This window comes from Leptosomus discolor, chromosome 13 (genome assembly GCF_034619465.1).
Source record: "Leptosomus discolor isolate bLepDis1 chromosome 13, bLepDis1.hap2, whole genome shotgun sequence".
Classification (NCBI taxonomy): Eukaryota; Metazoa; Chordata; class Aves; order Leptosomiformes; family Leptosomidae; genus Leptosomus; species Leptosomus discolor.
The window spans coordinates 7,367,302-7,379,452 of NC_141403.1; the positions used below are offsets into that span (position 1 = coordinate 7,367,302).

The 12,151-nt window shown below is 38.6% G+C and overlaps 1 protein-coding gene across 1 annotated transcript in view; it reads left to right on the top strand.

Moving 5' to 3' along the window:
- The window catches only part of RP1 (RP1 axonemal microtubule associated), a 165,028-nt gene that overhangs the window by 62,567 nt on the left and 90,310 nt on the right, over window positions 1-12,151 (top strand). Inside the window, exon 25 of the mRNA XM_086472701.1 lies at window positions 7,451-7,676. Coding sequence (XP_086328827.1) covers window positions 7,451-7,676 — 226 coding nt within the window. The remainder of the gene's footprint in view (window positions 1-7,450; window positions 7,677-12,151) is intronic.

Below are 12,151 nucleotides of genomic sequence, written 5' to 3' on the forward strand. Positions count from 1 at the left end.
AGCTTTTCTCAAACCTTGATGATAGTGGTAATAGAAAGGACTCAAAGCAATATGTAAGGATCATTAAGTATTTCTGAGGGAATAGCTGACTTTTATGACAATAAGATACGAATCGGCAGATGTATTCAGGGCTGCATCACGCAGACATGCCTCTCTCAGAATCTGTTTCACACCTGCGTCTGCTTCATGTGCTGGTTTTAACTGGACGTTGTTCATTTGGAGAGGTAAGAAAAAACTTTCTTTGCCTGTTCATTGCACTGATGTCATAAGACAGTCCTGGCTATGGCTTGTGTGCTTATCCATCTTTGGAAGCGTCCACTGCAAATTCTTCCATGGGCTTCCTCAGATTTCCACTGAAGCACATTGTCATATGAATCTTTTCTTGGAGAAAGTAAGACGGGGAGATGTCTAGGGACTAGAGGGAAGTCACACTGAGTAGGTTAACTCAGGTGATTTAAATCAGTGATGTCCTGCTTCTCCAAGCAAATGGGAAGATTTCTCTCCTCTTCAGAGAAACCTCTGGGAGGTGCTTCAGAAGCATGACATGTCCCAGGGCTTCTCCAAGTTCCTCTAATTCCTACAGTTTCCTCCGGTTCCTGTAGTTCCTCAGGACTGTATCTGTTGCAGTCGTTAAAACTGTGATAGGTCATTTAGGGTGAAATAATTTATGCAGGAAGTTTCCTACAGGACAGGAAGTTTCTCTGATTTTTTAATTTTTTGTTTTCCAATTTGAAGTATAAATATATACTTCAGGCCATTGCCTCTTGGTGGTCTTTCCCTTACATTTATTTAAGTTGAAAGTAACTTGGTTAAAGTTTGCAGGTAATGCAAACACAGATAATCAGTGTTTTTCTGAAGACTAAACTTGAGAAGTGTTTATTTTCAAATCATTCTGGTTAGATGATCATCTTGGATATTTATTCAGCAGGGTAATGCCATCTGACAGCAAGTTCTTACTTGTTTATTCAGTTCATTTAGAGAAGTACCAAGAACATTTGTTTGTTTTCTTTCTCTTTGGGAGGAACAGTATGTTTCTCAAAGCATTGGTTTTGGGTTCTAGGTTCTCACAAGATAGTTGTGTGTAAACTGCACTATATTTGCCCTTGTGGCTTGGCAATTTTTCCTACCAGATGGGAAAGTCAGGGATGAACAGTATGGGAATGGGAAAGAAAAGGAATTTAAATTTGATGGATTTCCCTTTCTGCTCTGTAATTGTTCCTGTGTGTTCAAAGACACTACTTCTAGGCTACGGTTTTCTGCTTGTGTTACTATTCAGGCATAGATTTTAGGGCATAATTTTTCTGTTGAGACTCATTCCTCCTCCAACAGAGGGGTATCAATCTACCATAAGTTACAGCTTTCACCACAACTGCGATCTGTTTCCTGCATTTTCCTCTGGCATCATCACAGTCCCTGAGTATTTCTCAGTATTTCAAAAATACTGATTTTGTCAGTATGTTGAGTTGCTCAAGACACTGAAGCTTTAATTATATTGTAAATTATACTCTCCTGAGCCCTGTATTCTGCATCGTCATTCTTTGAAACACGGCAAATAATCTCTTATGAGTGTACACACTGTTTGATAAAGAAATTCCTTTTATAAGTATTCTTTTAATGTTTGGTCATGCCAAATATTCCCCTCTGTGTCAAAGAGAACTAAGCAGAAGACTGTAAGCCTATATCTTCCGTAAAAGCCAGCTACAATCTCTCAATTTTTCTTACTTCAGTATAGAATAATTCCATACCTTCGGGTGCAAGTTCTGCTCTTCTAGTAATAAGGAAGTCAGTAAAAGCACTGACAAGTTTGGTAGATCTGTTTTCAAAATACTGTGTGCCAGCCTTAGTGAGAGTGGCAGGACCTAGCAGCTCCTTAACAAGAATTCTTCCATGCTTTGCTTTGTGAGTTAGATTTGCAACCTCTTTATGGCTGTGTTGGTCTTACTGATCTCAACAAGTTGTCAAGTTTATCTTAAATAACACTATATGAAGCTATTAAGAGTGCTGGATTTTTTTTCCCAAGGAATCTTCAAAATCTTCGCTTTAACCTTATGTTATATTTTATAGTTGGTGGCTGTCTCTGTAAGGAAGATACTTGTTCTGTGTTCGCAAGCATGGGACATGGAATATGCATGATATTTAAGAAGAACTGGAAACTGGAATCCATCCCTGGTGTAAATTTTGCTGCATGAGCCCATTTCTCTAACTTAGAAAGCTGGTGCCATAGAATCATAGAATCACTAGGTTGGAATATATTTAAAGCTCCTTCAGCTGTATAAACAGTCTTGTAAGCACTGCCGTACTCTTATCAGGGCAAAATGCCAGAAGGTAATATAGGTAGATGAAAGCAGGGCTCCTACTAATACTTGAAGAGATACGTGATCGTAAAACTTAATAAATTGCATTCCTGTGATGAGATTGTTACAATATTAAAACCAGCCTTTTTCTTTCCAGTTACACGTGTGTCATTTGTAAAGAATTGTGATCACCAGGTGCGCCTTATGCTGTATTGCATCACATACTAAGTTTATATGATATTAATTTTGTTTTCTGCCTGTTTAAATAAAATTATTGGTCATTCTAAATAATCTATGCATTAATAATTGATACTCCTTCCTTTAGAATCAGCCCTACGGACTGTGAGAATCTGTCTTGTTTCACTGCTTGTCTTTCATTCCTGTACCCTGGGTCCATACTCATTCCTTCATCAGTCAAAACTGAGATCTCTAAAGTAAAAAGAGAAGCAGTGGGGAGAAAACCAAATATTATAAAAATAGGTTGAAACAAATCCATTGTCATGCTTTTCCTCCCATTGTTGAAATAAAAGAGCCTGTAAAGAGCTCAGTGAGAATTCTTCCCAAGTGGGAAGATTGCAGGAGTGACCGCAAGCACTAATGTAGCTATCCACTCTCTTAACCATGGGGTCTGCCAGTGCCTAAAACCTGGGCATAGCTTGTGTCCTGCTATTTTCCAGCTGTCCCCGTTTGCCATAATGGCCATTTAGGTTCAGAAACCATTGTGTAAAACTTAGAGAAACCCGGGCTTTAGTCAGATATGCTTAAGGCAGCATGAAAGAGTCATACTGCTGGCTTTAACCCCACTTCAAACTGTCCATCTCTCTATGAAATGTATATGATAACAGCACGAACCTCACTCCTTACCGAGATAAAAAGGACAAGTATGCAAAACGATCTCCATCAGCTACACGCTGTGCGTGAAGCAAAATTTAGCTTGTTCCAACAAAACAATGTAGAATGATTGTAAAGAGCTCACAAACAGTTTTGGAGAAAAACACAATTCACCTCAGCTTCAAAAAGTGAGACTGAGTGAACATGGTGCTACTTGTTCAGTAATTCTGCAGTATGGAGTGTATCTGTATGTACATACATTTTTCCTTTTTAAGGTAGTTTCTTGAGAGAACCTTACATACCGAATTTCAGGTTTAATCTTTCAGACATGTATCTATAAAACATCTATACTTTTCTGATGGAGAAACAAGTCCAAGATGAATACATATTAAAACTGCCTGTCTGTCTGAGTCACTCCTCTCTCCCGGGTTGCATTGTCTGTTTAGTCCCCCAGGAGACTTCCAGTGGTTGTTCCTGAGATTTTGTGACGCTGGTTTCCTTTGTTGAGGGTCTCCCTGTGAAGAGCTCCTCGACTTTCCCATGTCAAGTGCCAATTTTTGTTTGGCCTTTAATCCTACTCCTTACGTGTCTATGTCCACCTTTTCCATGAGGCTATTAAGTTTCTGTGCGAGCACCTGTGGCATATCCTAACTGAGTTAGTGTGTAACTGTGCCAAGTTTGTTGGCCAAGATTAACAAATTGGCTGAATTCAGGCATCTGAAAAATGGAAGCACCATGGGTGGACCCTGGGTACTTTACTGGTACGTTAGTTATCATATTTTGGCAACATTTGTCAGCTGCATGCTAGCAATTTATAAGTAACTTCTACTTCCAAATATTTCTCCATTATATACAGATGCCATAGAAGTTAAACTAATGAAATGATTTCTCTTTCTTTTGGGAATCCAGCTGCTGCACATGATTTCTCCGAAATTCTGTTCATGAGATGACCTTACATGAAATTAGTAACTGTCTGTCAAGCATAGGCTCTGGGGGCTGTGTTAGACATTGGGATTTTTGTGTAGCTGCTTCTGAACTGTTAACTTATCCAAACGATTTTCATGCTATCCTGAAATTATTTCAAAGATTTTGCAGGATATTTTCTGGATAACAGGAATACAGTGACATTATTTTTCTTATTCCGGTATATAAAAGAGAAAAGGAGTCATTACATATATTCTTTCTGTCCTTTTACTGAATTATCGTTCCACTGAACAGTCTCTTCTTAAGATGAGGAATTCTTAGTTCACTTTTCACTTAGTTAAATATATCAAGTGCATGAAAATAGGTCATACTGATTGTATCTGATGTTTGTGATATCTAGATTCCTTTACCTTTATGAGATATCTGTGTTACCATGCCCTTGTTTGTTACCTCTACAGTAGTTTACATCTTATTTATGTTCTATACATGGCTGATATAAGCCTCAGAATGAGCTTCCTAGCCCCGAACTGTTATCTCTTAAATTTTGCTACTCTGAATTTCCGTCCACACACAAGCTCTACCATACCAAGCCAAAGAATTTACAGGAAGAAAGGAACTTTGCAAACTAATTTTTAATATTTTTAATAAACAGATACTTGAACTTCCACCATGTTTTGGCCATGTGCTTTGGTTGAGGATTAGATGTCTGATGATTTTGTCAATATGTCCTCTTGTAGAGGGCAGCAAAGACTAGCCTCAAGCTGCTACTTTTGCTGCGACACTGCTGCTCAGTGCTCACCAGCAGCAGCTGCCTTGAGAAGTGGGACTAGCCAGGCTGAGGGGCCGTTGTGCTAAGTCAGATGTACGGTTGCTAGAGTCTAGCAAGTTCATTCAGGGCTGTGGAGACCTATTCCAAAATACATCAGTCTTCTATCTCTGTGTGTCCTTGTGCTTTAGGAAGTTCGAGTACCTGCAACATTCAATTACAGGGTAGTGGAGGAAGGTCTTTATTATACTGACCATGTTTTTCAGCAGATTTAAAACACCTTTGCTGAGCAGCTTGTTGCTATTCCTCCCTTATTCTGTCTGCACAACTTCTGCTAGTGGCAACAGAAATTGCATGATTATATGAGAGACTAAGTAACTGTAAGTGAGATCACATTATCCTTGAGCAAAACCACAAACTTTACGAAGTTAGCTAGGAGAATTACAATTGATAATTTTTGATCTGTCAATTAAGTTACGGAAAAATAGCGACTAACCCAAAATGAACAGAAAATTTTCGAAATTTTGGACTTGTGCCTTCTTCTGAGGATCTCAAAACCTATGAAGAAAGCTTTGCATTGTCTTTGTGAGAGATACGTAAGTGTTGTCCTTGTTGTATAGTTGGGAAAGTGAAGCAAAGAGGGCTTGTGAATGATGTAATGTTTCTCAAGAAGCCTAAAGCAGATCCAGGAATAGAGTCTAGTTGTCCGCTTTCCAGGATGATGCTTTAGTCCTGGGACCCATCCTTTGTTCTTTGCACAGCCATTTATTGCAGTTCTGTCAGAAAGGCTGTTTCCATGTAAAATGGAGTGTTACTTTTGCAGCCGTGGTGCCAGAATACAGAACAGCTAGAGTAAGGTTTTTGTAAGCATGTCGTTTCTCTAAGCGCGTCAACTTTGCTCTGCAGCTTTTTACAGAATGCTCTGGCTGTGGAAGTAGATTTATAAATGCTGGGTCATGTTTGAGTCATGCAGAAGTTCAAGAAAATTTAGTCAATACTGGAAATGAAGGGGCAACCTCAAGATACAGCGTTTATGTTCGCAAAAGAGTATCGTTAGCTCTACCATGTTATGAGAATATTTTCATTGTCATTTCACTGCAAGAGGAAAATTTGACATACATTTGACAGGATTCCGATTGGTAACAAGTAACAGGTTAGCAAGTCAGTACCACTGAGAGACCAGTGTGATATCTGATCTGTTAGCAAGACGAACTGTTCCAAGCCCCAAAACTACAAGAGGAGCTGAAAGTAAATCTGTAATTGTATTACATGTCTTTCAGAACACCATATACAGCTGAGCTGCTCTCTGTCGTTGACATCCTTGCCTTAATTTCCACCCAAGAATAAACATGTTTGGTTTTGTTTTCCCCAAGAACTCCAGAAAGTATGACTCTATTCAGACTTTATACCACCAGCACTGTGTCATGACAACACCCTGTGAGACTGAGTTGTGCCAGGCTTGCCTCAGCGATGCAAGGAAATGGTGATCAAGACTTTCTTCAGTGCTGGTCCTCATGACCAAGGAACGTCGGTGTTACACTAGCCTGTGTCATTGCCTAGGAAAACATTTCCACAAAAGAGTGAAAGGAATATGTCTCTAGTGATTCTGATGTTTCTCAGCTCCCCAGAGAAAAGGGGCATTACCTCGCAGTCCTCCTTAGCAAAAAAAGGTCGAAGGTGAAACTCTTGCTCTGGGGCAGACTTATTAATATAACCTTTCAGAGCAGACACTATGGACCTTCAAACACAAATCTTAGTTCATACTTTTTGGTGATTCAGACTACTGGGGCAATGTTGCTGTTGTTCGTCAATCATTCATTGTTTGTTTGTTTATTGTTTTGATGCTAAACAGTATAAAATTGGTATAATGGTAAAAGAAACAATTATTTTTTGTTCTTTTTTTTCTCTGAGATTTTTTTTTCCCAATACCATGAGCTTTCAAATGCATCCCTGAAAATGAAAGTGGTTAACCTTGCTTTTGTGTTTAGGTTCCTTCTGTCAGCGTTGTTCAAAAAACTTCTGCGGCCCAAACCAAAGTGGCTCTTATTTCAGGGCTGCAGTATTCAACGTGACATAGTCATGTTTTATTGTTTAAATTTGCTGCAGTGTGGCGTCAGCACTTACAGAAACAGTTAACCCTGACATCAGTGCACATAAAAATAGAAGACAAAGAGAAAAGTGGGCCATAGCAGGCTGATAAGTGGTAGGAATGGTTAATAGGGCTCTGCTGATTGTAGCTGTATGGACTGCAAAAATATATTATTTCATGCAGCAATGACTGAAGGTACTTCTGCCTGTTAAAGTATTTGTCTAGAAATAGAGATTTACATTCTAACACTACAAAATAGATTCTGTCAAGAGGTCTAAAACCAGACTGAATTGTTTGAGCCCTTTAGTCACTTTAAATAGTACAGTACTGAAGTCAATAAAATTGCACTTGCAGACTACTCCATATGTTTTTCCTTGACTGCTCTGGGATTCATTGTATATTAAGGCTTCATTTTCTAAAACAACCCCTCTACTCTAAGTTATGTTAGCTGCACATTTAGCTTGCAAGCCCAGTATAAGAAGGATTACTAAAAGGCGACGTTACAAGTTGTTAATAAAATCGGGGATTTTTTTTTTATCATTACAGATTAATCTCAGAGATCTTGGGCAGCTGTATAAAATCCGCATTGGCCATGACAACACTGGAAATGATCCCAGTTGGTACCTGGAGGAAGTCCGACTTGAAAGAGTAGTCTCTCTCTCTGATGAAGAGATTTGTTTCCCCATAGAGTGCTGGCTCGCAGAAGACAAGGGTGAAGGTGATACGTGGAGAGAAGTGGCAATAAGAAACCCCGCAAAGGAGTTTTTGCCATGTATGTGCTCAGTATCTTAGATCATGTGTTCACTAGACGTATCCTGTGAGTATATGGCAGCTTTTCATGTTTCTTCCAGGGCAGACTGCCCAAAGGCCAGTGTAACCATGAAACAATCCCTTGCAGATACTTTCTGCTTCCACAGAAGCAGGGAGTGATCATTTTACCCCACTTCTTTCCTCCCCAAAATCAGAATAATAGCTATGGCCAGGGCATCTTACCCGTATAAAATTCTTGCTCTCTCAGTGTGGCCCTAAATCACTGGCAAATACTGCTCTTTAAAGCAAGACATCAGGCAGGAGGAAATCAAGGCATGTCAATAGCTGTCTGTGCTCTGTTGTGAGTGTGCAGAAGACCTTTATCACACATCCTGACATGGATTGTCTTTAGATATGGCTGAAGTTTTGATCTAAAGGGGTGCATGATATAGGAAGTGTTGCATTTTCTTACAGTTCTGTTTATGTGAACATAAACTTCAAATGAGAATATAAATGGGGAATTCTGCCCTGTTCATGTTCACATAATTGAAGGCATAACTGTACTGATTTGAGATAAAAGAGAAATATTGAGGCTGAGGCAGGAAAAATTCCAGCTCAAGAGATTTAGATTTCTTTTCCATTTGGAGAAGTGTGCAGGCAAATACTGAAAGGTTAGAAAGTGCCCACTGACTGAAATAGTGTAAAAGATGACCGAACCAAATAGTAACGACTCAAGCATTATCTCTACAAAATTAGTATCCCTGCTTAATCACTCAGGAGGCACCAACTATGTAGGTAAATAATCTTTCCTGTTGTAAAATTGATTAGTAGGTGTGTTTTTTCAAAGCTTACATGTTATGAAAAATATTCCCATATCTTTTTTAGAATATTGCTCCAAATAGCAAATAGTGGAGATTAGAGAGTCTGAGAACTGTAATTCTAATTGAAATGTCTTCACGTGATAGTGTTTTTGTATTTATGTCTTCTCAAATAATTTATGCACCACTTCTGAGGAAGATGGTTCCTCTTAACCACTGCCAGCCATTAAGAAATGTTCCCTTTTAGCCTTAACGCTGCACCAATCTGTATCTTTACCCTTCTGCCATGGCAAAATTCCAGCTGCAATTTGTGCAACCCAGGTAGTAAATACCAAGTGATAAAACTAAGAGATTCAATCTCGCTGTTTAACAAATCAAGCCAAAATGACCATTTCATTCAAGCAGGCACATCACATGGAAAAAAGGCAGAACCTGTAGCAGTACTGTGTAATGCTGATCTTGGACCTCCACCGTTAAGGGAGGATTGAATAGAAACCATTTGACAATTTTAATGTTGCGTATCATTTACCATCTCTCTAGGTTTTGTGTTCTTTGCCCCATTGACACTAGCAGCCTGGTGGGAGTGGATGTGCGCAGTGGAGTAGTTGGTGCTAAAATCCAGTGAGCTAAAGGTCCAATGTCCTCATTATGTGCTTTTAGGTGAAGTTCCAGTCTGGGCTTGTTCTAGTCTGTTCCCATGGACTGACTGCCAATTTGTGGCAAGTTCATTGTCATTGTGTCCCTGGAACATATTTTCCGGTTTAGTTTCATCCAAAAAGAACCTGTTTTTTTTTCTCTAAAACCACTCCATGCTGCAACCAGAAAGGAGTAAGGAGGGCCAAGCAGGGGATGTAGCTTCTTGATCCAAACTAATGTGCTGTTGTAGGCACACCAGTGTCATTAGGCTCAGACAGCTGTAATGTGGAGAAAGCTTATCTAATGTACTTTGAGTAATAAGGGATAATTATATTTATCTAGAATTCATCTGCTCTTAACTAGAATTCTAAAATAATGACTGTACTCTTCTTTTAGTAGAATTACTTTGAAAAGAACTGACAATGGGACAGTAGTTTATACTAAGTAAGCACAAAAAGACCAGTATTTCTGCAATGAAAATTTTTATTTTCTCATTCTTGCCAATAAATTCTTCTTTAATTCTATTAGGATTATTTTCTTCTCCTCCCAAAACATACCAAAATATTAACTTAGTCTTTACTGCAAAGCAACCTGCAATGCTTGCTTACTGTTTACCTATTCCAAAGGAAAATATCCTAATTCACTGAATTCTGTACTTCTTCAGAAGGAAACGAAAATTGCATACTGTTCTTGCAGATTGGGGCTGAACTAATTCTTACTATTGGTGAATGATCAGAAATATACCAGCCTTCTACACTGGAAGCCCTGATTCAGATGTCCAGAATAAGAAGCCTGGAAAAAAGGGTTCTCCAACTTGCATTCTGTTGCCCTTAGTATGCCCTGAGGTCACCTTTTCTTCATAACCAGAGAAACAAAACTGCCTTTCTATGTCCCCTTTATTCCAGGTAGTTCATGTTCTCATGTTATTGATAGACACCAGAAGTTGGAGTTGGGGCTTAAAAAAACCACCTCAAGCCTCACGATAACATCTCAAGAGGTAGCAGTAGTAGCATTTTTACAGACTGAGAAGGTATAAGTGTGATACTTGTACACTTGACTGCTCAGTGACTCCTATAGTATTTTTGATATATTTTAATATGTCATTTTTTAACATAGTTATTATACTGCTTTAATACCTGTCTTTCATGGAGCCTTTTAGAAGCTCCCCACCTTTGCCTGGAAATGTTTTACTTCCCTTTTTTCAACTGTTTCATCCACATCGCAGAGTTTTCTGTTTGATTATAGAGCTTATCTAAAGTTACCCTGTCAGCAATTTGAAGATTTCAATCACTTATTTTCTGAAAGGTCATTTGCTTTTTCAGTGAGTGCTAGCTGAGATTTTTTTCCTGCTATTCTGTATCAATTAATCCTCTTACATCCTTTATCAAAGATATTGTGTTTTTCAAGACTTTTCTTCTATTGCTTTGATGTGCCCCACATTAGACAGACGCCTAGATGTGAGTCTAGCAGGTCTCTCATAATGCTGAAACAGTATTTCCTGGCTTCTGTTGAGTGGCTGGTTTTATGATATAATTTTCAGCTTTTTCTTTCTTTTTTTTTGCCTATGGGCCTACCTCTGCTTTGTCACTCCAGTTTTCAGCTAGTGTAGTTTCACTAAATCAGCATATAGCAAAATGAAATTACCACTACAGAACAGAGGACTGGGCCATAGAGTTCAAATTCTCGGAGTTTGGCGATGGCTTTTTCTTACCACAGTGAAGCAGGTCTCCATTTCAGATGTGGCAGCAGTGGGGCCTTAGAGTAGGTTCTCAAAGGAAATTAAACATATTTTCTAGGCTCTTTTTATTTTACTCTATATGCAAAAAAAACTGTGTTTTGTGAACAATATACAGAAGCTGCTAACAGGCAAATTTCACGTATGGTGAGTCTTGCTGTCTCAGGACATTCAACTGGTAGGTTTGTTCTGGAGATTCGGTTGTGTCTGTTCCCTGTGCTCATCAAACGACTGGTGCACCTTGTCTTACCTGTTACCGAGTGGCATCATCCTCCTTGCTCTTCTCTCTAAGCAGTCTGTAGCTCAGGAGCCATTAACACCAGCACTTTTTGTAGCTGGTCTGCAATCTAGAGGAACTGCTTGCCAAAGTTTGAAAAAAATGCTGGTCTGTGCCCACGTTTCCTTTTATACAGAAAAGGCTTAACCTCTGCAATCTATTTAGTGAGTGTTTATATCAATGTCCAAGCGTTTCTCCGGAGTTGTATGTTCAACATAAGCATGTACAGCGTGTTTTGGAGAATTTTTTCGTTGCTTAATTTTTTGAGTGTTTCCTATAAAATGCAACGTAGCATATACTCAAGTCAAGGGAAATGAACATTCCATTTATTATCCTAATATAGCAGCCCATATTGTTATTTAAAACACAAACTGATCTTTTTGTTAAGAAGGCTCCTTTATAAATAATGTGGATTGTGTAGCCTAAATAAGTGCTAAACCTAATGTTTTCCAGATGGAAAGAAATGTATAGACACAAGGAGCCATGGAAAGTATTTTCCAGTTCCTTACATTTCAACATGTGCATGTTTTCTACTTCAGACTGATTTATTTAGACTTGTAGCAATAGAAAGCTGTATTTGATTAGATCATTATCATCTCTCTGGTTACCACAGAGATGCACAGTACTACAAAAGGAACTGTAATTTTTTTATCTGTTAATATCTTTGTGTTGTGTTATAATTATCTCTTATTCTGTTCTGATGTGTCCTGTACTTACTCCATTTGGTTTGGTCTCCTTCCAGAAATGAAAGGACTGGATGGTATTTTTTTCTCGTTATCATTTATTTTTAAAGGGCTTCTTCAAAAAATGCCTTCAATATGCTTTAAAATTGTGGTTATTATTACTTAAACTGTGTGGTTTTGATTGTGGAAATTACTTGTACGCGTAAGTAATATAGATACCAATTTTTGTATATAAACAGTCATAACACAAACAGTCTATACCCTTTCCTTAGCTCCTGCAGATGTTTTGCTTCTTCAAAACTGAGGGTGTAAGTAAGAATGTGAAAACGTGGAGGAGACTTCACATCG